At 41.2% G+C, this 26,725-nt stretch overlaps 1 protein-coding gene and 1 non-coding gene across 5 annotated transcripts in view; one reads left to right on the forward strand and one right to left on the reverse strand.

The window, feature by feature from the left end:
* Nucleotides 1–26,725, reverse strand: part of LPGAT1 (lysophosphatidylglycerol acyltransferase 1) — a 189,939-nt gene that overhangs the window by 16,343 nt on the left and 146,871 nt on the right. For 2 of the 4 annotated variants that reach the window (XM_054021695.1, XM_054021693.1), the window contains exons 7-9: nt 18,561–18,667; nt 13,279–13,748; nt 1,258–1,897 (exon numbers count right to left, since the gene is read on the reverse strand). In XM_054021695.1, the coding sequence (XP_053877670.1) occupies nt 13,597–13,748; nt 18,561–18,667 (259 nt within the window). In that variant the 3' untranslated portion in view covers nt 1,258–1,897; nt 13,279–13,596. Of the gene's footprint in view, nt 1–1,198; nt 1,898–8,918; nt 13,749–18,560; nt 18,668–26,725 lie in introns of those variants that run through there. The other 2 variants (XM_054021694.1, XM_054021696.1) reach the window with 2 other exon arrangements.
* LOC128835182 (U6 spliceosomal RNA) lies at nt 3,752–3,855 on the forward strand. Its single transcript, XR_008444599.1, has one exon. It is a non-coding gene; the product is annotated as a U6 spliceosomal RNA (small nuclear RNA).

Genomic DNA, 26,725 nt, shown 5'->3' on the forward strand with positions numbered 1-26,725 from the left:
TATCATTTATGTTATATAATGTGTGTGTTTACTAAAAAAATTCATTGCCATAAGTGCCTCTAGAAAACCAAAGAATCAGAGTACGACTGTAAACAAGAAAGGGGCTCTAAAATTTCCATACTTTGGGCCTTATTCTGCCACAGGATACACACCCGAGCCCAGTGGTCCCCACACTTTTTATCTTGCGCCACAGCCTCCCCCTTTCCCTTTACCCTGTCCACACACACACACACACACACACACACACACACACACACACACACCAGAGCCGGGAGTGGGCCTTTGGCTCCGGGGGATGCAGACAGGAGAAAGGGGGCCAAGGCTGGGGCCGCAGCTGGGGGCAGGGGCAGAGCCAGGAGTGTACCAGAAGTTGGGGGCCGAGGCCAGCAGCTGGGGCCAGGAGTGGAGCTGGGTACTGTTCTCTCCCCACCCTCCTGTGGGGGCAGGCCCATGCCCTCCCCTTCTCCCCCAAATGTTCCTCTGCATTCCCTAGGGGAGCGTGCCCCACAGTTTGGGGACCTCTAACCTAGCCTCTTACTGAGCAGGCCCCTCATTCTCCCCAGATGGCTTTGTAATAGGGTGGTCACTATCTGAGTCCCCCTTGTGCGGGGGTGAAAGTAAAAATAGGGACTTACCGGTACGGGGCTGGGTTGGGGCCGGCTCTGGCCCCCAGAAGGGGCAGGACCTTGGGCGGAAGGGGCAGGGATGGGGGGGGGAGGAGTCAGAGCCAGCCCTGGCCCGCCCTGTACCGGTAAGTGTCCTCCCCCTCCCCGTCCCCCGCCGGGGTAGCTGCGGCAGCCGGGGGCTCCGGCAGCAGTTTAAAGGGCCCAGGGCTCGGGCTCCGCTACCACCCCGGGCCCTTTAAACCGCTGCCAGAGCCTCCAGCTGCTGCTGCTACCCCAGGGCTCCGGCAGCAGGGCTCCGGGGGTTATTTAAAGGGCCAGGGCTCTCACTGCCTCTACTGCCCTGGGCCCTTTAAATAACCCCCGGAGCCCCACCGCTACCCCAGGGCTCCAGCTGCAGGGCTCTGGCGGCGGAGCCCCAAGCCCTTTAAATTGCCGCCTGGGGAAGCTGGGCCACCCCGGTACGGCACACTGGCTCTTGCCGGCACGCCGTACCAGGGTGTACACGGTTTGCTTTGCAGGCACCCTGGCCGTTCGCCTCCTCGTGTGGGCTCCTTAGCACTCCACAGTCTCTGTTGTAGCTCACAGCACCACTACCAGTGGCTTGTTTAATATCAAATAAGTTCATACAAACCTCAGAGGCCTTAGTCACTAAACAATCCAAAAAATCCTCAGTGGGTCCACAACAAAGTCCATAATTCTACTCCAACAGTTCAAACTTCGCTCCAGTTCTTCTGCCACACCCAGAGCTCTTCCTCTGTCAGTGCGCTCCACCTGAAGCCTCCAGTCGCAGACCTTTCTGACTGGAGCTCAGTTCTCCAGACCTGGCTTCCTTCAGGGTCTCTCTTGTGCTGAGGGAGAAGGCAGTCTATCAACTGCTTTCCTCCAGAGAGCTCCTGCTGATTGGCTGGAAGAGAGGGGAGCCCAGATCCACCACAGGGTTCCTAATTCTGGGCTCTTAAAAGAACTGACCTGGTGTTTTTTCCCCATCCAGCTCCTAATTCTGTAGGATGGCTTCCTCTCTTCTGCTACCAGGCCATTTCCTGGGCCTTTGTTCAGTCCAACTCCCTGGAACAGTGTCTTCTGTTATGTTCTTATGTTCTGTCCCCTCTACGCTTACAGGGCCAGTACGCCCTGTTGAAGACTTTCATATTAATTATTCTCAGTGTACAAGTCAAAGAGATTCTTCCAACTGCAGCTGGTGTCAGAAAAACAAGGTGAGCTCTATCTGCCTCAGAAGCTGATTCCGCCATCAGGACTTAGCTGATTGCTGTCTGCAATGCACAAAGCAAAATAGAAGTGGTCACAATCCCACAGTTGTATTGAATTGGCAGTGCTAGCAAAATTAAATAACTTGTTTTTGTCAAAGAAGCCAGCAGATTTGACTCAAAGACGTGGGGACTCTGTGTTAAATTACATTTTAGGTAGGTCCCTTTTTCACCATAATCACACTTACTGGAGGGCTTTCCCGTCTTGGCTCCAGATACCGTAACAACTGTTTGTAACCTAGGGACACCCCTTCCTAAGCATTGTTTTGGCTGGCAGTCTGAAAAAACCGCTAGTGAAAAATGAAAACCGCAGCTTACATTGTTACAATCTCTTCCTTTACAATAATGGTGAGAACAATACCTTTTAAATTAAAATAACAAGAATAGCTTGAGACAGGAAACCCCCATCGAAACACAGGAGTTTGTGACAAGGAAGCAGTGCTCCACATTTGAATCAGTAAGAGAAACTGTGTCAAGTTCTATTAGAAAATGCTTCTTCTAAATCTAACATTGGTTTTCCTATGAATATGGTATATCATTTACTGCACGTTTTGTCAAGTAACTATTAGAACTTTCCTTTAAACCGCTGGGACAGTCTCCAGCTGTGCCTCATTTGCTCTCCCACTCAGCTGCTAATTAGTTTTTTCTTTATCACCAGCAGCGGACCTAGACTGTCCGCTTCCTCATGGGAGGGGATGTGCCATTTATGGTATGTCTACACTGCAGCTGGGAGCATACGCTCCGATTCCATGGGTGCTCTGGGGCTCAAGCACCCACTGACCAAAAAAACAAAAAACAAAAAAATATAGGAGGTGCTCAGATGGATTAATCTTTTGTGGGCCCTGCGTGTCCAGACCATGGCCCCACCTCCTGCTCTGCCCACGCTCCGCCCCGAGGACCTGCCTCCACTCAACCTCTTCCCCTGGAGGCTCCACCTGCCGCTCGCATGGGAGGTAGGGGGTGGAGAGGAACACCCACCAGCAAAAACAAGAGTCATCGCCTGGGTAGACAGAATGGTGCTAGCAGAGCTTGAGCTAGCATGATAAAAATAGTGTGGATGTTGGCAGTCGAGTGGGGATTTGGGCTAGCCATCCCACTTTAGACCTGGGGTGGCGGTGGGGGTCAGGTGGGCTTGACAGCCTGAGTTGCCACCCAAGACACAATGTCCACACTGCTGTTTCTAGCATGCTAATGCAACAAGTGTCTACACCTGGGCTGGGAAGCTCACTCCCAACTGCAGTGTAGACTTACCCCTAAGGGTATGTCTGCACTACAGTCTGAAGTGTGACTGCAGCATGAGACCCAAGCTAGCTTTACCTGCACTAACACAGCTAAAAATAGCAGTGTGGCTGCAGCGCTATGGGATTCAGGGTGGGCTATCCATGCAGGGTCCCCAGACTGATTGTACAGTCCACACTGAAGTCTGTGCTGCCCTCATTGTTAAAAGTGTGCCTTATTTCTACTCCATTTGTCTAGGTTCGGCTTCCAACCATTGAATCTAGTTATGCCATTAACCGCTAGATTACAGAGCAGTCTACTATCAGCAGTCTCTTCTCTGTGTAGCCTGTGGTCACCTCTTCACCTTCTCTTGGAGAAACTAAATCGACTGAGATTTTAGTCTCCCTGTAAGGCAGGTTTTGGAGATCTGGAATTATTCTTGTGGGTCTTTTTACTGATCCCTTTCCAATTTGTCAACATCCTTTTTGAAGCAAGGACCACAGAACTGGAGACAGTAGCACAGTAAAGGTTTCACTAATACCACCTCCCTACCCCTACTTGTTACACCCTTGTATGCATTCAAGGATCAGGTTCTCACTCTTAGCTACAGCACTGCCCGGGGAGCTCATGTTCAACATCTGTGCTTGCTTCGGCAAAACATATACTAAAAAATTGGAACGATACAGAGATTAGCATGGCCCCTGCGCAAGGATGACATGCAAATTCGTGAAGCATTCCATATTGGGGGGAGGGATAGCTCAGTGGTTTGAGCATTGGCCTGCTAAACCCAGGGTTGTGAGTTCAATCCTTGAGGAGGCCACTTAGGGATCTGGGGATTACCTACCATGACCCTTAAGTCCTTTTCAGAGTAACTGCTTGTAAATGTAGTCCCCCATTTTTTAACTGTGACCTCAATTCTGTGTTCCTAGATGGAGGAGCCTGCATCTGGCTGAATTATGTTCTGCAAATGAGCCCATCTTAACGAGTGATCCAGGTTGGTCTAGATAACTGACCTGTCCCCATCATTTACCCTGTACCAATTGTGTGTGTCATCTGCAAACTTTACCAGCAGTGATTTCATATTTTCTTCCAGATAATTGCTAATGATATTGAATAGCATCGGGCTTAGAACAGATCCATGGAGGTACCCCACAAGATGATGATTCTTTGTTTAAAATTAGTTTGAGATTTATCAGTTAATCAGTTTTTAATCCATTTCATATGTGCTACATTGATTTTTGTATAGTGCTTTTTTTTTTTTTTTTTTTTTTTTAAAATCAGACCATATAGGAATAAGGCAAATGCGTACAGAAGTCTAGGCATATTATCATCAACATAATTACCTTTGTCAGCCAAACTTGTAATCCCATCAAAACACAGTATCAAGTTGGTTTGACGAGACTTTTTTTTCCCACATGACACTATGTTGGTTGACCTTAATTATGCTACCATCTTTTAATTATTTACCAATTGTTTAGCTAACTGGTGTATAGTTATCCAAGTCCTCCCATTTACTCTTTTTAAATACTGGCAAAATATTAACTTTTTTCCAGTCCTTTCAAATTTCCCTAATATTCCAAAACTTATCAAAAATCAACATTAATGGTTCAGTGAGCACCTCTGCCAATTCTTTCAATACTCTTGGGTGAAAGATGGCTGTTCCTGCCAATTTAAAAATGTTTAATATTCAAATAATATCTATGGGTCCTACACATGCCTATCACATCATGTGGTGTACTTCATCCAGTGCACTAAATGCTCCAATAACTATGTGTGTGAAATGAGACAATCACTATATTACTGAATTAATTCACACAGGAAAATGATAAAGACAAAAACACCACTTCACCTGTGGGTGAACACTTTTCACGAAGAGATCACTCCATATCTGACCTCTCAGTCCTCATCCTAAAAAGAAAACTGCACAACACCTTCAAAAGACGAGCATGGGAGCTGAAATTCATAACTTTGCTAGACACTAAAAATAATGGACTGGATTTATGGCTTATTACACCTCTACCCGGATATAACACAACCCGATATAACACGGTAAAGCAGTCTCTGGGGGGTGGGGCTGTGCACTCCAGTGGATCAAAGCAAGTTTGATATAACGCGGTTTCACCTATAACACAGTAAGATTTTTTTGGCTCCCGAGAACAGTGTTATATCGAGGTAGAAGTGTACAACAATCTATAACCCACTAACAACCCCCCACAGCTGCCTTCTCCCCCTTCCCCTTCCCCACAGAAGGTGTTAACAAGGCACTTCATCTTGAATGGTCCCTTGAAATGTGTTGTTTACTTATGCGAAAATCTGTTCCACTTGTATTAAGATGTGACATCCTGAGTACATTTCCCATCCCAGTCCTGAAGAAGAGCTCTGTGTAAGATCAAAAGCTTGTCTCTCTCACCAACAAAAATTGGTCCACTAAAGATATTACCTCACCCACCTTGTCTCTCCAATATTTAAAACTGACAGGTATTTCCAAGGAGTGTTTCAAAAATTCAGTTATGAAAAATGTTTAAGAATGTTATTAAATAAGCATTTTCTAGCCACCTCTTAAAATATTAGAACCAGTTATCTTTGAGGTTCCATGGAACATCACAGCCCCACTTAATCACATCAGCCAGCCTAACTATGTATGAAAAGAGAGAGAAAACAGAAAGGCATGAAGAACCAAAATGGATCCAGTTGTCAATTTATGCATGGCTGGGGCTGAAGTCCCCTAAAGGGGGCAAAGGGGTGCATCTACACAAGGATATTAGTAACAGGGCCCCCTTCCCAGGAACAGTGAGTAGCATGTTCTCTCCTTTGAACCTGCAATGGTTGAAGCCATGCTGACCTTTTCAGGGTCACACATTTTCCCTACAATTGGGCTCTGTGATGGGGCACCTGCCCCACACTGGGCTCTAAGGGGTTAATAGAGCCCTTGGGAGGCTGCTCAGGAGGCATCCAGAGAGGGGCTGTGAGCAGCAGCCAATCAGGGCCGGGGTGGCCCATATAAAAAAAGGGCTGCAGAGCAGAGCAGCTTCAGTCACCCCCTGGAGCTGGAGGAGGACCAGCTGCCTTGCAGGCTGAAGGCAGCAAGCACCATGGACAGAACAGTGCTGCAGACAGAGACCTAGGGACCTAAAGGCAGCTCCTGGGGAGCTGCAGGCTGAGGCCAGGGCAAAGAGGGTGCTGGGGCCGCAGGGAATTGGCCCAGGGAGACCTACTGAGGAGTCAGAGGGGAAGCAGCAAGTAGTGGCCATCTACAGGGTTCCTGTGCAGGCCCAGGTCTCTCTCCCCCCTCGCCACTGAGGAAGTGGCCAGACATTGGGTTGCAGTTGCCACTGAGGGAAGTGGCTGGACCTTCGGACTGCAGTACATTCCCCCAGGAATGGGGTGAGCACAGAGTGCAACAAAGCCAGAGGGCTGTGTCATGAAGAGGATGTCACAGTTCTTGGAGGGATGTGGTTCCAGGAACAGAAGAGATGATGGGCAGAGCACCACCAGAGCAAGGCGCACTGGCTACCAGAGCTAATTCCCATATTGGGCACGAGGAGGCGTTGGAGTGGACCCCGTTACAGGCTCTCAGAGTTTGTCAGGCTCTTACAGTTATGTTTTACCTCCAACTCATGGTCCCAGCATTGTGGCCACCATGCTTATAAAGATGGACATGAAGCCATGGCTTCCTTAAAAAGAAGCCTACACTCAATGAGATGGAGAGGTAGCAGTTGAGAAATGCATTGCGGGGCACTGACTTTGTCTCTCCTCTAAATGGGTTAAATGCACTATATTTACAGCATTCTGAGCCCTTATCAGCTTGGGGTGGGGTGTGAAAAGAACCAGGGAGTGAGAGAAAGAAACAAACTTGGGTCTGGAAATTGAATCCTGTCTCTCTTGCATCCTAGTATCACCACTGAACCAGCCTCAGAAAGGACTATGTTTTTGAGTCAGTTTCACACTGTACATGATGTTTTGCCAAAGATATTCCTTTATAAATTGTGTGTGTGTGTGTGTACATGCACATGTCACTCAAGTCACCTTTGTTTGCTGCCTCAGCTGAAATTCTTCGTGTTTGCTGAGTCAGGAATCCACCAGACAGACAAATTAATAGATTACCAGAAAAGCAAAGTACAAGATTAGCAGAGTCCTGAGAGGTAAAAATTTATTGATTTATATCTGATCAGCATGTTATGATATGGTCACACCTGCTCATACAGCTGACATTCTCATAGCCAAAGAGGGATTTTTTTTCCTTTTAAAAATACACTTTTTTCCAGCAGGAAGGAACTTTGTTTTTTTTTGTTTTTTTTTTAAAACCCAAACATTTTCATATTAAGGAGGAATTAAAAACAATGGCTTTTTTCAACACATGAGAACAGAGCTGGTCAGCACTGGATCTCGTAGTGCTTTAAATTCAGTTTTCACGTTTCCCCTCACCTCCTTTTTTCTATACACTTTTTTCACTGATCACAGAAAAACACAACACAGACAAAACCCAGAAGGGAAATGAAGAGGTAGATGCAACTACAACCATTGCACTGTTCTACAGATTGTGCAAGATGCCTCAGTGTATTCCAAAGAGTTCCATTTTTCCATTACCTATTACTGTATACAATATTTGTTAAAATGTTAACTTAAAACTAAAAGTGACACTTAGGGTATGGCTACACTACCCGCCGGATCAGCAGGCAGCAATCAATCCAGCAGGGGTCAATTTATCACGTCTAGTCTAAACACAATAAATCAATCCTTGAGTGCTCTCCCGTCGACTCTTGAGAGGTGCAGGCGGAGTCGACGGGGGAGTGGCAGCAGTCGACTCACCACGGTGAAGACACCATGATAAGTTGATCTAAGTACATCAACTTCAGCTACGTTATTCACGTAGCAGAAGTTGCATAACTTAGATCGATCCCCCCAGCCCAGTGTAGACCAGGCTTATGTAAGTGCTACTGTTAAGAGATATAGTCCAGGGCCATGGAATGTATGGCACTGTGTATACTGCTTTGCCTAGTTGAAGTTGTTTAAAATGATGTGCTTCACACATCAGAAACATACAAGATGGCAACACTTTCTAGGAAAAAGTTGAATTCCCATCTTTCTAACCTGAAGGCAGTCCATGGCTTACGTAGGGGCCAGATTCTATATTCTTTACATGCTCTGAACTTCCATCAACTTCAAGGAGGATTTTAGATGTAGAAAGAATGCATAGCCTGGTTCTAGAATCTTTGGGCCAAATTCTGCAGTCCTTACTCCAGCAAAGCTTCCAATGAATATAAAGAAAGTTTTGCTGGAGAAAGGACTTTCAGAAGTTGCTTCCTCTCCCCACCTTTTTCTTTTGTTAGTTCCAAAAATTAGCTTCGGACACAGAAAGACGTCTCCAGAAACAGCAACTACCCTGTTTCCCCGAAAATAAGACAGTGTCTTATATTAATTTTTGCTCCCAAAGATGCGCTAGGTCTTATTTTCAGGGGATGTCTTATTTTTCAGAAATGAAAAATGCCTTATTATCGGTGGATGCCTTATTATCGGGGAGGTCTTATTATCGGGGGGATGCCTTATATTACAACGAGAGGCAAAACTGTAAGTAGGCCTTATTTTCGGAGGATGTCTTATTTTCGGGGAAACAGGGTATCTGTAATTTTAAATTAATTCTGAAATACAGTAACATATGCACTAACTAAAACCCAAGCTGCACTGTGAGCAGAAACACAATTTTGCTACTTGATGTTTCCATGGTAAACACAGTGGACATTTAATATAACCTTACCCTCCCACATCAAACAAAAATATCACATCAACGAAGAAGGATTAAAAGCACATGGAATCTTGAAAAAGCAACTTTATTTTGTCACACTTAAACAAAAAGTGTCACCTGTTAGTTTCTGTAAAGAAAAATCTCTTTTGGTACCTATATCTAAATTACTGAAAAATGTCTAGGTTGTTGAAAAGATTTGGTAAAAATATCCAAGAAAGAAATAAGTAAAATAAATCCCAGTGTGACCAGCCCTTTGTAAAATCACTTTTAGTAACTAACTACAAATTTTTGCATTCATTCTGACCATACGCAACAAAACGCAGATACACAACAGGGAGAGGGAAAATTCAGAGAGACTAACGTTAACAATATGGCATCAAAAAAACTAAATTTCATTGTACAAAATAAACACCCTTTTGTAGTAAGTTTAGAGGAAATCAACTCACTGTAACACAACAGCTGTTCAATGTGTAATTGTTTTATTACCCAATGGTAAAATAAAAAGTTTAACTGTAAAATGCATAGACTCCTTACTTTTAAAGATTTTTCTCTGTATCACAGCCATGTAGCCTACAGTTGTACACAATAAAAATAAAACAATTCAGAAATGTTAACGTATGCAGACCTTGCAACTCAAGTACAGGTGGTTTTTCTTTTTTAATTTTGCTTTTCCAACTGTTTTAAAAACAATTAAATGTAAAAATTAACACATGCAATTTTGCAAAATACAACATTTTCTTTCATATGGCTGCATTATTTCCAAACAGTACAGTACCTTCATTTGTACAGTTACTTTATTCCATTCGATTTTGTTAGATCGGCACAAAGTAGTTCAGGCCAACTATCAAAAAAACAAACCCCAAACCTCAACCCCCAAACAGTTTTGCAATTTGGAAATCCCAGATTTAAGTAGCTTTGGTCCCAAGGTAAATTTTATGCCAAGGTAAAGTGGACCAGCCTAATACCTGCCACACACAGTAATCGGTATTTTTATTGTTTTCTACAAACAGAAGTAAAGGTTCACAGCACTTGTGGCAATGAGGGGAAAGGTGGGGGGCGGGGGGGGAGAGAAAAAAAAAAAGAGAAAAAAAAAACCAGTGCCATCTTTTTGTGAAACGGGTGAATAATGAATACCACCACAACAGTAGTTATATTTTAGATGCAGTAAGTTGCTCCTTATTTCTGAGGACTTCTAGAAGAGAAGGATAAAAAATTTTCGACTGAGAAACGCAAATAAAAGCCTGGCTTTTTAAATATGTCTAAAGCAACTTAAAAAACCCTCTTTCAAGACAAATCATGACTGAAATAGTTGGTAGAACGGTTTGTAAGTTACAAGAGGACATGTAAGGAAAGGATTGTCACAAAAGGGAAAAAAACAACAGCGGTTCCATAATTTGTGAATGGTACGATGTTAATCATTTATGGGATCCAAAAAGCAGCAACTCTGAACTACTAAGGCTATATTGTTTGTTCACAAAGTGGTTATTAAACCATTTTAAAAGATGTACGATCTAAAACATGGAACCAACATTTGCAATTTTTTTAAAATTCTCTTTAGTTCTCCCTCATGTTCTAAAGTAGTAGAGAAATTAACAGTTCACAATCTGTATAATTAAATTTCCTGCGGATATTTCCACCCTGCATTGTTTTATATATTCCGCCACAATACTGCTCCTTAAACTATCAATTCAAAGTTGTATTAATTATACTGCGACTTGGCAGGTCACTTTTACAATTAAATTAATTTTCTACTAGATGCATTTTTCCCTCCAGAGAAAACTGTTCTGAACAGAAAACCCCTGGATGGCTTGCAGCAAAGTGTCCACTACAGCTATGATCACTAACCAGGTGCAGGTAACTGAACTATCACTCAAAGGAATTGCGTATTTTACAATATAGCCTGCTAATCTCCAAACAGTCTAGACCAGCAGGGTACTTAATTACCATATTTCCTATATATTACCTATATTTTATGTTTTTTCCCTTAATAAAAAAATCCTTTTATCACTCCTGTTTTATTCTCCTTCATAAACTAGCATCTAAGTCCATGATGGGATGGTACTTCCACTCGGAATTCCTAACAGCAGTGTCTTTCCAATGTCACCTAATTCAACCATACTAAGACATGACACTCTCTTTTCACATCTTCCAGTGCAGATAGGAGAGAACCAATCTAATGTGACTTAATCTCCCCACTGAAACTACAATCAGTGCCTTAAAACAAAAATATTTTGCAATATAAAAAAAGGGAACAGGTTGAATAATAACCAAACGGACTGGGTAAATCATATGCCCATCGCGGCACACTATTGCTCACTCCTACTATTTCATTAGGCAGCATGTGAGTAATTAGTGTGTCATGCTAGGCCACTGGAAACCCCATACTGCATTAGAAAAGCAATATACTCTTTGCATGCAGTATCAGGTTTATAATGAACAGTAGTCTGATGCATGCTACTGTTGTGCAACTTACTTAGACACAATCTTCCCTTTTTATATCAACCCCTTCATTCCCAATACAAAACAAAATAACTTGTTGGAATGTGGGTATCAATAACGTAGTTCCAACCAAATCATGTTAGTAAGACAAATAAAAACAGTCTGCCACTTGCACTCTGCAGATCATTTCAAGTACACTCTTGTCCAGACCTGGCCTGCTATTTACGGCCACATTTATGATGGCTGGCACTGAACTTCCCGTATACCTTCCTGAAATATGGCAGATGAAATACATTGCTTACTTCAGCTATAGTTTAACAAGAATGGATTAAAGTGTAAAGGAAAATTCTCAGGTTCCAAACTGGCCTCCCTTTGCAATATTTTGTTTTTTTGTTCTTACACTGCAATTCAGCTCAGAGGGTAGGGGGGATGTGGGTGTTAGTTATCAGGAAGTTGAGTTTGAAAACTGCAGCTTACATTGAACACTAAGCTAAACATTAACACTGTCTTCTGCATTTCACCTGTAGTGGTATCATTATAGTCAATGAGGTATTTCAGTTGATCTTCTATAATGCATCATTTTGTTATCAGCCACACTGAGTTACCTTATGATGAAGTCATTGTATTTTTTGGCGTACTTAACTAGGCCACTTTTCCCCCACTAAATCAGGGAAAATTCACATCTTTCCCTTTTTTGGTTTGTTCCCCCCCCCCGCAAGCAAAAGGAAAAATATGAAGCTATGTTTTATATTTTTATTCTGTACACTAATCAAAAACTGGTTCTCATGAGCTTAAGGAAAAACAGGGAATCTATACCACTAACTCAACATAGACAACTACTGTTGGCTTACTTTGCTCTCAGTAAAGTTACAATCCATGAAAGATAATACACCATAGTAACTCTAAGTTCTGACTACATGGTCTGTACTTATAAAGAGTAATGGTATTCTAGGAATAGTTCTTTTTATCTCTGTCATCACATGAAAATGATGCCAACTAAACCTGTCAGAAGTGAGAACCCACAGTGCTGACTTCCCATCAAAAGATTTGTAAGCCAGACATCGGAAAATCTGTTTTGTGCCAGGCTGCCTTTTAATTCTTCTTTTAGTGAGACTGACACTTTCAGCACGGTGGCAGGTTAATACTGCCCTCTGTATAGTTACTACTTTTTTTTTTTTTTTAAACAAGTAGGTTGAACATTTTCCTATAGCTTTAGGCCAGCACTTATACCCACTTTTTTAAAAGACACCAACTTCCTAATATTCTTCCTAAGCAAAATGTTGATGATTTGGCATTAATTTGCTTAAACCCTGCCACAAATGTATTTAGTGCTGTTAGAACAACTGGAAAAAAAGGTCTCTGTAAGCTATACAACAGTCACATTGGCTAAAGTTTGGTATCCAACACAGAAGGGTAGCAGGAGAGTTAATGCCTCTTAAGATTCCAAGTTGCTATAGATAAAGCTTCCTTTTTTCCCTAAGCGATATATCTTTCCTTCACTGTATTTTCATCTTTAAAAGTGCATTTTGCAAAAAGACAATCATCAATTTATGGAACACATTTTAAACACAAAAGGGAACTAATCAAGTGATGTGACTTTTTAAAGTTCCCTCACAAGAAGGAATACACTGGAACATGGCAGATGTTCAATGGTAATGGGCTGATTTATCAGGTGCACATCATTTTTAAATACATTATGATACTGAAACACCTTTCTGAGCACTGTTTTCTCCCCAAAAAAACATTGCTGACACTGGCTCTCACATGGGCGTTGTCCTTAGGAATGGTGTGTCTAATACAACGATGGCTGATCAGGGAGCAGTTAAGATACCATAACCAGCTCTGCAGAATATGTTTAACAGATCCCAGCAGTAAAACTTGAGTTTTTGCAAATGAAGGATCTCTAACCACACAACTTGTAGTACAGACTACTAGAGAAACAAAGTTGCTGAATTTTCTGAGCTTTAACTACAATGCTGAGAAATACCTGTGGCGTTAGAACTTTCTTGTTGCAGACTTTCTTCTATGGTGGTTGTACAATTGCACCTCTTGTCCAAATGCTGAATTTGCTTCAGAGTGTGGGGGGTATACACCTTTTAAAAATACGGACAGTTCTTAAAATACATCATCAGGTCACGATATTACTGATCCTCACTTTTAGTGGAGTTTAAAATCTCCCCTAAGAGGGGTAAAAATCCATCCAGCATTTTCCTTTACTCTTGTATATTCACATTTGCACATATAAACATGATGCAGATTTGCAAGAGCCTGGCTTCTCAAAGTGTCCTCAGGTCCCTTTCAACTTCTAAAATAGGCAATGATAAAAATACTGAAGGATGCAGTACCACATAATGCCCGACAAAAATGCAAGGGACTGTATGACAATTAGCCACAAGTTGCTGAGGGTCATCTCTCGGGAAATAGCCTTTGCTTGACCCGGAAGAGGAGGAAATGCTCCTAGAAGACAAGAAATAGCATTGTTAATCCTTCTGCAATAGGAGCTATTGTTTCGGAGTGCACTATTCTTTAGCAGCACTGCCTGTGTTGACAGTGATGGTGGTTACAAGGAATCCATTGGTTATCTGCCTTAGAATATAATTTCCTACAGTACAATTTCTATCTGCACAGAGGGGGAAAAGTTAAATTAGTGTTCCTTCCATACTGGTAAAAAACAAGTACAATTAGGTGGCCCAACATGGATTTTTCTAGCTGTTATTTGTCAAAATGCTTTCCCTCCCAAAATGATCATTATCTTAAAACACATCTCTTTAAGTCTGAATTTAAGTCTTTGCTTTAGTTTCACTCAGTGTGAACGTTCTCCAGCCAGTGTGGCTGCCAAATGTCATCTCATGTGACAATCCTGCATTTGGCAATCCTGTGTCTGCCCACATCTCTGCCAGAATCTCACTCACTGAGTTCGGCTTTTGCTACAAGCGAGAGTTGCAAACATGCCTATGGCCACTAGAGGCTGCTATGGAGCCTGCACTCAGGCCAGCAAGTGGCCAGCTAGTCTTTCCTCTGGCTACTCCCAATGCTGGCTCGGAGTAGGGACAGAACAGCAGCAAGTGTTGGCTGGCCAATAGGACAGATGAGAGGACTCAGTACTACCCTCAGGTTCTTCCAACCAGACACTAGGAGATCTCTCAGACCCCATGCCTCCCAGTAAGACCTTAGCCAGATCTCTCTCTCTCTCCCAGACAGCACCTGTCCACCTACCCCAGACAACCCCACACCAATCTATAACCTAGCAATCCTAGACACCCGACTGCAGCCTATACCAGAACCCTAGACTCCATTTCCACTTGCCCACCCTACACATGCCTAAAGCCTTATAACTGCCAAGTTTTGCACAGCTCTGTGTCCTACCCCTGCCACAACTTGAGGCAGGATAAAGTTGACCCTAAACTGGACTTTATGGTCATATGCAAATATGCAAGTTACTACATGAAATAATTTGCATAAAATGTCAGAGTTGCACAAAACTTGGCAGCTGTGAATCAGTTTTTTCCATTTTTTCATGTGCAAAACTGGTATTGAAAAAACCCCTCATGATACTAGGAATTAGAAGTGCTTGCTTTGGCATTTTGGGAGCACTACTAAGTTTTGTCTAAAAGAAATGGATGGATGTAAGAGGAAAGTCGTACCAGTACGTTACCTTTTCACAATAGATTTTACAAACAGCATAGATTTAGACATTGCAGTGAGTTTATACATACATACTACTGCTTCCACATTTGTTATCTCTGGTGGAACTGCACCCATAGAAATGTTTAAGAAAAAGCTTAGTGTAGACAAGGCTTTGCTCTCTCTACGCACACACTATGTCGTATATAAACCTTGACAAATTACCTCCCACTAGCCTGGGGAGAATCTCAATCTCTCTCAGAAAACAACCTCTCCACCCCATTTATTCACCAACACCACAGACTTGGTTACACACACATAATTCACCCTTTGCACATAGAATTATAGAATATCAGGGTTGGAAGGGACCTCAGGAGGTCATCTAGTCCAACCCCCTGCTCAAAGCAGGACCAATCCCCAGACAGATTTTTGCCCCAGATCCCTAAATGGCCCCCTCAAGGACTGAGCTCACAACCCTGGGTTTAGCAGGCCAATGCTCAATCCACTGAGCTATCCCTCCCCCCCATCTATCTATTTACCAAGTCACCACTGCATTCACTCATTCTTATTCATCCCCACCGAAATAATCAATTCTCTCTCTTGCCCCAGTTCTCAACAAAGTCTCTTCAAAAGTGCTCCAGGGTTATATGATAGAGAGTTTCTCCAGTCTAATTTGAGAGTGCTTGATATCTAGTCAGCAAAAAGGAAAGTTTTGCAAAAAAGTGTGTGCTTTCAATTATTTTAAGATTAATTTCACCCACTCTCTCCAAATAAAAACATTCTAATACAGAACAGATATTATAGATGGCTTGTCTTTTTTTTAGTTTAAAAACAGTTTGAATTATATTACTGCAGTTAAAAACAAAATTACATACAAACCCCAAACTGTAATTTTTTTTTAAACAAACACTGATAATTCACTGGGCTACTGTTTTTAATACCCCACAGTAACTTGCTTCTGAGTAAAGTTATTGCATGCCAAAATTCAGTCTGGGGAAAGTTTTACAAGCTGAGACATGAATCACTAAAATAGTATGTATAAAGAAAGTGAAAGTGATGGAACAACCTTAGCTGTTGCAGCACACACAGTGATGTATAATGTGGCAGCAAAACAAAAAAAAAGCAAGTGCTTCACCGAAGCTCTGACATTCCCTTCACATTTGGCCTGAGGATCTACTGGCAGTATTGTCACTGAACTGAGAGCAGCTCTTATGCAATAAGACATCACAGGGTAAAATTATGGAAGCAAATCCTCCACTTAAGTAAACTGTCATAACTAAATTAAGCTAATTTAGACGAGCTAAGGGTCTGCTCCAAGATGTATTAATTTATGCCTACTTCCACTGATAATATACTAAGCATCAATTAATAAACGATAATCTAGCTCTTCGGAATAAAATGTTATTTAGAAAAATATATGTTTACATATATGAATGTACTTAGTACTAATAATTTTTGAGCAAGGAATTAGGAGGTTTTCATTTTGCTGCTCGGAATTCTTAGTTAATCAAATCATTTAGGTTTTTCACTGCCACAACTTCAAAGCACTGTCTATACAGCTGGTTTTGGAATACCAGCACGAGCCCCGCTATCCTGAGTCTGTTGACCTGGGCCGGGAGAGTCGCTCCCATTCACTACAAAATGCTGTGCAGACATACCCTAAGGCCCCAATCTTGCAATGTACCTCATCCACACAGGGCTCCAATGAAGTCAGAGACTTTGTAATAGAGCAAGGTCTGCCCACATGCAACACATCACAGGATCTGACCCAACTGAGATGTTTTTGGATATAAATACCCATTGTATTTGAGTATTTTGATGAATGAGAGGAGTCTGATAAGGCACAAAGCTAGTTATTCTTCTCAAAGTGAGGTGCATATGACATATTATAGTAGGATGTTATGAGATTTTACTAATATTTCAAGCATCCACTGTATTTACAAATAATTATGATATACTCTAAAGTTTTATGAAATGATCATCCATTAGTATTAACAATGAATAATCCAATCTCTTTTGACCATAGAAAGACTTTGGAATGTTGAACTTAACTGAGTGGGCTGACTGGATGACTGTTTTAGGCAACTGCATAAGAAATTTAACAAAGAAGCTTTGTTTTCCTATAAAAAGGCAAATTTGCAGTATTTCAAACCCAGTCATTCTAATCAGGTAACATCACCGTCTGATAAATTTCCTTTCCTACATATAAATGTCTAAATGAAACTCAATGTTTTTCACTCATCCAGTTCTGTAAAGGAAAAACCAAAAAGCCCCCCAAAATAAAAACTAACAGAACTGTTGTTTTTTTATCATAATTAATTTATCTTTTCTCTATACGGTACAAAAACACAGGGCTGTAAGAGGACAGCTGGTAAACTTCAATGTTTGTCAAATGGAAGAGGAAATGTATCCCCAGCTTTATTTTCAAAGGAGAGTGCATATAAAAATGAAGTTACAAAATGTGTGAGACTTCCCAGTGTCCCTTCAGTAATATCACCAGCGTCCCATATTTGTTTAGAACTCTGTGGTCGGTCTTCATTTAGGATACTTTATTGTATGCTGTGTTGCATTTACAATATTCCTTCATGTTTTGAGGGAGTGTGTGGAGTCTGGTGCTTGGACTGGGACTCCCGAGTTCTAATGCCACTGATTTGCTGTGAATCCAAGATAATACAAGAACTAGGAGTCACCAAATGAAATTAATAGGCAGCAAGTTTAAAACAAATAAAAGGAAGATCTTCTTCACGCAGTGCACAGTTAACTTGTGGAACTCCTTACCTGAGGAGATTGTGAAGGCTAGGACTATAACAGCGTTTAAAAGAGAACTGGATAAATTCATGGTGGTTAAGTCCATTAATGGCTATTAGCCAGGGTGGGTAAGGAATGGTGTCCCTAGCCTCTGTTTGTCAGAGGATGGAGATGGATGGCAGGAGAGAGATCATTTGATCATTGCCTGTTAGGTTCACTCCCTCTGGGGCACCTGGCATTGGCCACTGTCGGTAGACAGGATACTGGGCTAGATGGACCTTTGGTCTGACCCGGTACGGCCGTTCTTATGTACTTATAATCCTTGGGCACGTCACAACAGTAGCCAGTTACCAGATGCATCAGAGGAAGGTGTAAGAACCAACAGTGGATGTGGTTTAATCTGCCCCCCATAGAAACCTCATCTTAACCCCTATTAATTAAAAATGTTAAGCCCTGAAGCATGAAGTTTTATATCACTTCCAAAACTTGTAAGCATTAACTCTTAGTATTTTTGGTATACATATAAAGATCGAGTCCCTCTTTGAATCTTGCTAAATTCTTGCTCTTAGTGACATCTTGTGGCAATGAGTTCCATAGTCTAAGTATGTGGTGACTGAAAATGGGATTTCCTTTTAACAGCTTTGCATTTGTCATCTTTCAATTTCACCTGTGCTCTGAGGCAGGAAGAACAGAAACTCCTGACCTATCTTCTGTATACGATTCATTATTTTATATATTTTCCCCACACATAAAACATGGATAACAAATGTCTATTTCATAAGGGTGTTATGAATAGTAATTACATTTTCTTAAAATTATTCTGAGATCCTTGCATGAAAGCCATTATAGAAATGCAAACAATTATTAAGTATTCTCTTAAGGGAGACAACATGCTACCTGTTTTGTAAAAATGTGACAAAAGATCCTCTTTTTCAATGAACCGTTGATATAGCCAATCAGTGAGGGCTTCAGGCTCTGCAGGTACATCTTTAATTGGAAAAATCCTACCAAAAGAAAGAACAGAACAATGTGACTGGATCTATTAAAGTCATTCTATATGTCAGAAAGCCCCCCACTTTTCCCTCACAAATACACAAGAACAGAATAAAACTGTTAAATTGGTCTGTGTTCCCTCTCATTTACAGCTCAAATAATACTTAACCTTCAAAACAGTGGAATATTCCACATCACCACTCAAATCAACGCTAAGGAAATAGAAATCATCAGTACCTAGAAACTGCAGAACATAATCGAGGCTGCACAGAGCCCACACACCTCTGCAGTGTACATCGGGTTAAATGGGGTGGGGGGAGAAGCGTGTAGTGTGGTATTAATTCCTGTTTTTCCTATAAAATGATCCACGGACAATAGAATTGGTGGATAAAAAAAACAAACAAACCAACCCACCCCAACGCCACACCACCCTGAGAAGATTCTTCTACCCTCTTTGGGAAGGAATTTCTTTGGGGTTTGAGGATTTGTGAAGGATGTAGTTAGCATTAATAGCTTCTCTGTGTTTCAGAACAAATAGCTCTTTATGCCCAGCAATGAAGCTGTTCTATCTGTCTGGAATTTATAAAGCAGGTTACACAAATGCTAAATCTTCAGCGTATAAGTGTACTGAAATATTGCTACAAGATTTTAACGAGCAACAATATGAGCTAAATCTGATTAATATTTATATATAAATAAAAGAGCTCACTGTATAAAGAGATCTAAAGTTGAGCCTATCACATGCATGACCGAAGGGATAGATAGAGGGGAGGGCAAGAAGATATTACCCAGTGATACCATTAAAACCATTTGTTTTGTTTTATGGTATAAACCAAATCCTGCCTACCTGAGCAGGGTTAGGTAGTTGCATATGTGGGTGTATATCCAAACCTGCCCCCAGAAATGAAGGACAATTTTAAGATTATAGTAGGCTAGCCATTTAAAAATCACTGTCTTTTACAATTTTGGGGGTGGAGGAGCAAAATCAGAGAACATTATGGCACAACTGTTTACAAAGTTAACCGGTGATTCTTATGATTATTATGGGACACTACATGCAACAATTCTACATAAAGAAATAAAGTTGGATTTTTTTCGAGACTGCTATACCAGTAATGAAGCCAATATAATCTAATTTCCCAAACCGCCACAAACAAGCTAACTGTTTTAAGCCAGAATGCCAGCAGTAGATTCAGAAACATCAATTAAAATTTAAAACTATTTCCATATAGCCTACATTGTTTACTCCTGGGGAAGCACACTTCTTGCCTTCTGAACTTTCAGGATGCCAAGATAAGTGGATAGGTAGTTTTCTTTATATTTTCTATGGGACTGACAATAACAATGTCTTTGTAACCTTGTTACAGGCTTCCAAGCTTGGCGTCCCCATTTTGGTGCTTTTGTCAGTATATCTAAGTTGGATTCTAGATGTTCCAGTAACTTTTTAATATTTAACTCCAGAAGTGGAACCAAAGAACCAATCTTATGTCAAAGTGTCAAAATGAGGTGGCTTATTATGAAGTACTTCTTAGAAGCATTTCCCCGGATGTATGAAGAGGATCACTAACTTTTAAACTATGGCCTAAAGGGCAGTGAAGCTGCATAGGTTTCCCCATAAACTTGGCCTCTTATCTAACTAATTTGCTCATTAAACATCTTGCGAATAAAAAAGCCACCCTTTTCACCATACCAATTACCATCCCCATTATCTCACTTTCCCTTTCTCAGAGAGCATGTTTTAACCTCAGCAAGCCTGGAGAAAAAAAAAAAAAAAGGAAAGGTCGGGGAACAAATGCTCTCTACTCTCATTAGTGGACTCTCTAATGTAAGTGCCTTTCAGCTTCTCTTATATAAGACTGCTGCGTGCGCCTTGGCCTCCCAAGTAAATGCAAGAGACAACTGTATGTGGCCTGAAAAAGGCAGTCTGAAGTGAAATTATTTTTATAATAGATTCTGTTTTCTGCTGCACCTTTCATTTGTCCTTCTCACGCTGTGCTATGCATTTATTCTCGTTAGTGGACTTTTCACTGCTATTTAAACATGGAATTCATTAGGCTGAAAAGGATTTGAGGTAACAGAACAACCTAAGGCTGATTGTGTAATGTTTTAAACAACATAGCCCTCTAGGGAAGGTTGGGAGGCGTCCGAATAGCATTATGAAATGCTAGGCAATGACTGTTTAAAAACGACCTTTTTTCATTCTTGCATTTTCTCTTGTTCCTTTGCTATGTCACTCATGCCTCTCTCCCTCCTCAATTCTCCCTGCTTAATAGCTCCTCATTGTCACAAAACCAACATGAAGTTTCCCAGACCCTGACTGCATTGCTGCTGCATTTTATTCCTCTCATTATTCCAACCACCACTTTTTTTGGATGCTACATTTCCATATCGGAGACATTCTAAACTGAAGCTATTAGTAGCAGTGTATCCCTCCTGTCCCCTTTCCCAAAAACCGTAACAGTCTCTCTTGCAACGTCTACTCATAATATCACAACACTAGTGAGTGTCTCTAACAAAACACTGTCAAACATACACTACTCTCTCCTGTCTCAGTGGTATCAGGTTGATAAGTCTTTCTTTGGTTTCTTTCTTTCAGTTCACTGGAGTGCCAAAACTCCAGTGACTGAAATCTACACTATCCAACCTGATAGGAAATAAAGTATAGAACATTCCCAGCAACTTGTTTTAGAATCTACCAGCTGCAACATTTAATTCTCTTCAGTATTTAATTAAATGAATTTTACCAAGTAATTACAGCATAAACAAAAATCAATATATTCAGAAAAAGCACTGAGTGTCAAGAATCAGCCAGCATTTATTTAACTTGCTTCATAATTCTGTATGGGTTTTCTCTTCACAACTGCTATTAAGGCAAATCTGATATCATCTAGTTTGTTAACCATTGGGTATAGAAGGCTCAAAAGAAATACTGTATGTTCTGATAAAACTATGGATGCTGTTCTATTGAGAGCAGACTCGGATAAAGTGTTAAAAAAATCAGAAACACCCAAAGGTGGCTGCATTTCAGTAGTACTGTATGCTTACATGGTACAGAAGCACAGTCTTCTAATTAAAGCACAGGGCTGGGGGTCAGGAGATCTAAGTTCTAGTCTCAGTTCTTCCACAGACTGTATTTGACCTTGGGCAAGTCACGTTAGGGCCTGCTATTTCTTGACTTCAACCAGAGGAGTCGTTGCTCAGCCTTTAACCTCTTTGTGTATCTGTTTCCCCTCCTGTAATATTGGGATAATATTTACCCTGGCTAACAGGTAATTGCAGAGTTAATGTTTGCAATGTACCCAGAGATCCTCAGATGAACTATGTTATACAATTGTAAGATTAAAGACTTCTTCTAGATGTTTTAAAATGGTATTATGATAGTATATGAGAATCACAAACTGAGACAAGAAACTGATCATTAAGATCACAGACCAAAAAAGTAAAAAGCATTAACAGTGGAAGTTATATATTAAATTGTTTCCATGATAATAAAACAATTTTTTAGTAACAAGAGTTTTTAAAATAAGATTTTTAACCCAACATGGCTTCCATTATCAGTCAACAACAGCTGTGGCAGCATGAGCAATTTTGCTGCAATATAACAAGATCACCAGGGTAGTAGAACAGTATGAGAAGACTCCCTTTAGCTTCAAGTGCTAAAGTCCTAGATTTTGGTGTAATAAAGCTTTTCTGTGCAGGAGCCACAGGAAGCATTCTAAGGTTATGCCTACACTCCAGAGACTATACTGGCACAGCTCCTTAGCATAGATGAAGTTTACGCTGATAGAAGGAATTTTTCTGTCTGTCAGAATGCCATGTCCCTGAACTAAGTTACCTGTGTTGATGGAAGCAATCTTCTGTCGACACAGCTGCATCTACACTGGGAATTTTGTCAGCATAACTGCGTTGGTTGGAGGGGTGGTTTTTTCACATCCATGTAACTTGTCAACGTAGACTAGACTTAACTCTCTTATCCTTCTGTGGTGCTACAGGGGAGAGTAATTTAAGCCAGTCTACGCAACAAATAAAAATATAGGAAAGTAGGTTGCCGTATGGTTGTCTGCGGTTCTGATTATAACAATTCCAGTTTACAGTTAAATGGAACATTATCTGGGTCCTTGAATAATGTTAAGGACTTGGACAGTCCAAACGCAGCCCTGGTGTAACTGCATCCCATTACAGAATTCTACTTTTAGTGTAGAGAAGTCCTTTAGAGAGACCTGGGATGAAATCCTTGTCCTACTGAAGTCAGTTTGTCTCTTTGAAAAAGATATGGGTATCACTATTAAAAGTATAATAAAAGCTACCTGGAAAAAGAAAATACACTTGACTCGGTTATTTGCAGAGATATTAAGAAAGCTAAAATCGATCAAGAAGCATGAAATTAGTTATTCAAACAGTTTCAAGTAAAACTGGCGGGAGAAGGTGGGTGAGGTTATATTTGTATTGGACCAACTTCTGTTGGTGAAAGAAACAAGCTTTCAAGCTTACACGGAGATCTTTTCAAGCTAGTAGCATCTCTACTATATTTGCATAAGAATATATTTTGCAGATTAAAACAGATCTGGAAAATATGTAGGCACTAAAGAACCTAGGCTTAGAGGAGCATTTTGTGGAAGAGAATTTGCTTAAGATATTGTTAATCAGGCTAGTTGAAAAGTCTGAATACAGACTTTAGGTCTAACCTACTTTAAAAAGAGAAGGCCATTAGTAAGGGCATGTCTTCACTAGCAACGTTAAAGCACTGCTGCGGCAGCACTTTAACATGGCTGTGTAGTCACTCCCAGCGCTATAAAAAAACCCACCTCCATGAGGGGAGTAGCTACCAGCTCTGGTGTTTTTTCACACCCCTGAGCGAGAAAGTTGCAGTTCTGTAAAGTGCGTAGACAAGCCCTAAGAAGCCTTGTGCTTAAGTATTGTTCTCGCTGGCATGGTTTCCCTGGTCAACATAGACAGAGAGGCCCTCTATCTTAAACCATTTTACATGCCCCTTTCTTGGCTACGGCCCTACTAAACCTGCTCTGACACCTAATGACAAATATGACAGCATCACCTGGCTCTCCCCCAAAATGAATATTAAATGGTTGTTCCATTAGGGGGTATGGGAGTTAGAGTTCAATACTCATCATAGCAAAGCACAACAGACAGCAAAATTAGTTGATTAGCACATTTTGTCACAATGAATTTTGACATCTGTTCACCACATCCACACTACCAGGAATATTTAATACCAGCTTAGGGACGAGAAGGGTTGTGACAGCTAGTGTCTAATCCAATGCCAAATTCAGCTATTTCTCAAGTGTAGACACCTTCCTAGTCCGTTAGCACTGTTATATAAAACAGTCTAGTTTTAACTATGATTCTGGTTAACAAACTTTCAGGACAACAGCGTACGGCTTCAGACCCACCTTTTTCTTCAGAGAAAGATTTCTAAACCATACCTCCAGGAAACTTTCAAAGTAATACACTCCCAGCTGAAAAAAAACAGCTGTTATAGTGACAGGAATCAGTACAGATAATATATACATCTCTTCCCCGATATAACGCTGTCCTCAGGAGCCAAAAAAATCTTACCGCGTTATAGGTGAAACCGCGTTATATTGAACTTGCTTTGATCCGCCGGAGCGTGCAGCCCCGCCCCCCCGCCCCCCAGAGCACTGCTTTACCACGTTATATCGGGTCACGTTATATCGGGATAAAGGTGTACATGATTGCCTGTGATGTGTGTAATGAAAGTTTTATCAGCATGAGTTTGGGGTTGTGGCCTCACCACTCATAAATTATGTAGGTCATTCCAATGAATGCTGATAAAAAAAAAGTCTTTACACAGAACCATATATTCAGTATATACCACATATTGCCCAGGTGTTTTAGTCAGTTTTAAAAACCATTTGAGTTTTTTTTTTATTCATCTGCCTATAAAGCCTCTGCTTTATTACTAGAGCCCTGTGAAAATTTTATTTTTTAAATAATTTTCATGTGCTATTTTGGGGGAATTTTGAATTATTTTGTTTTACCTATTTTATCCACCAGGAGGAGTGGGGGGGTTGCAGAGCAAGCCCACCCCACACTGACAGATCCTGTCCTGCAGGATGGGTCTTGCTCCCTGCTCTGGGCATTACAATTTGGTGCACAGGGTGGCAGCACTACTCAGGTTTTGGCTTGGTCGCCCCTATGCAATGCTATTCAATTAAATTTCCCCACTCATCCCATCATCATGACTGCAGAGTGCCCGGGCCAAATCTGAGCAGTTCTGCGACCACATATGCCAGGCTGCAACACCCAGAGGACAGGGGCCACTGCTGCAGGGTGAATTTTATTGTTTTTAGTTTTATTTTGTGTTTCAGATTTGCGAAAAACATGGGGCTCTACTTATTACCGTGAGTCCAATTGTAGAGGACTCAGAAGGAGCCATAAACATCTCTAAAAGAACTTTAAACCAATTTTTCTATACCTAAAACGTCAAAACTTTAAATCTCCCTTTCCCCAGGGTATAAAACAATCCATTTCTACCTATGCCGAGTTGTGAGACAAAACCTCAAACCCAACACTGGCACAGAACTAAATACTGCCAATTCTTGGCTTGGGGTGAATGTAGCTTGGGCAGCAGAGCGGGACAATTCTATACTTCAGCGGGAAGAAAAAAGGAAAAACCATGCCACAAGTACTCCTGTTCTTTTTGCGGATACAGACTAACATAGCTGCTACTCTGAAACCTTAAAAATAATGGAAACTTTATGAAGCTGCTTTGAGGTTTGTAATCTAGGATGGGTAAGATGAATTAGTGAACAAGGGTTAGGTGAAATGGTCAAAGATGCTTGATAATTTGCAGAACCGATGATGAATTTATCGCATGGATGCACAATTTATTACATGTTCAGCACCGTCACATTATATTGATATAAGTTTAATAATCATTCCACACACACCCAACCTTGTGTGATGGTTAATATTAGTTATCGCTACGTACATGAGTTACTAGACCTACCCCTCCTACCTACATAGGATTTACAATTCTGTTTACTCCACTCAGCACTTTTCAGGAGCCTTTGCTGTAATCTTCCTGCATCCTGTTGCCGAGTGTACATTTCTCTGCATTGTATCCGTGCCAGTCACAATAGAATGGTAAATAATGTCCCTCACTCTATATAAGCTATGATTTTCTTATAGCTGCCATTTTTGAAGAAAAGGATCTTTGGCCTAAAGAAATGATTATAGATTATTTGTTGGTCAAATAAAATGAGTGTACCAGGTAGTGATCGTGCGATCAAGCCATGAAAAACAAAGCAAAACAGAACTGCAGACAACATGGCAGGGGGTTAGGTCAGACTTCAATTAAATTCAGATGTGGTATACAGACCTAAGTGGAACTGTATAGAAAGAAATCAGCTCTAGGTATAAGCTGTATAGGGGAAGTGACTGTCTTGTGTGAGATGTCTAGAACAATAAGGCCTCAATCATGGTTGGGGCCCCAAGACATTATTTACATTCTCTTTTTTAAGTTGGTCTCAGGATATGAGTACTCAACACTTAAGCCATGAACAAAGAGAGTGATGATTCTTATGTTTCTTAAGCAATAATTTTTTTAAAAGACAACATGCTTGCTGGCTCAAATTTGAAAGGGGCTCAGTCTTCAAAGAGAGAAAAATCAATTTTAACGTGTTAGATAACACATTACTTTGCTGCATGTCCTGCACAGCCTGGTTATTGAGGGGATCAACTACAGAGACCCAGGCATACCTCATTTTTAATTTCTACTTAAAGACATTCTTTATCATCACCCTCACTCCTCAGTTACCTAAGGGTTCTACCTCAATAACCCAGTTAAGCATGGTATATTCAGAGCATGTACCTAGTTCCTCTTGTTACAAGATTTTCAGAACAACAAGAAAATAGCTTGTGAATACTGTGGGTGTTTGTGACGTTCCCCCCTGGTGTTATTTGGACCCGTGATCTGCTAGGTCACTCCAATCCTTGACTCTGAGAGCCAGCCTTCTACCTGCTCTGCTGTGAGAACCCCCACTCCTGGGCTGTTCACGCACAGCCTCTGGCATGTAAGATGCTCCTAG

Source organism: Malaclemys terrapin, chromosome 3, assembly GCF_027887155.1.
Source record: "Malaclemys terrapin pileata isolate rMalTer1 chromosome 3, rMalTer1.hap1, whole genome shotgun sequence".
In the NCBI taxonomy this organism is placed as follows: Eukaryota; Metazoa; Chordata; order Testudines; family Emydidae; genus Malaclemys; species Malaclemys terrapin.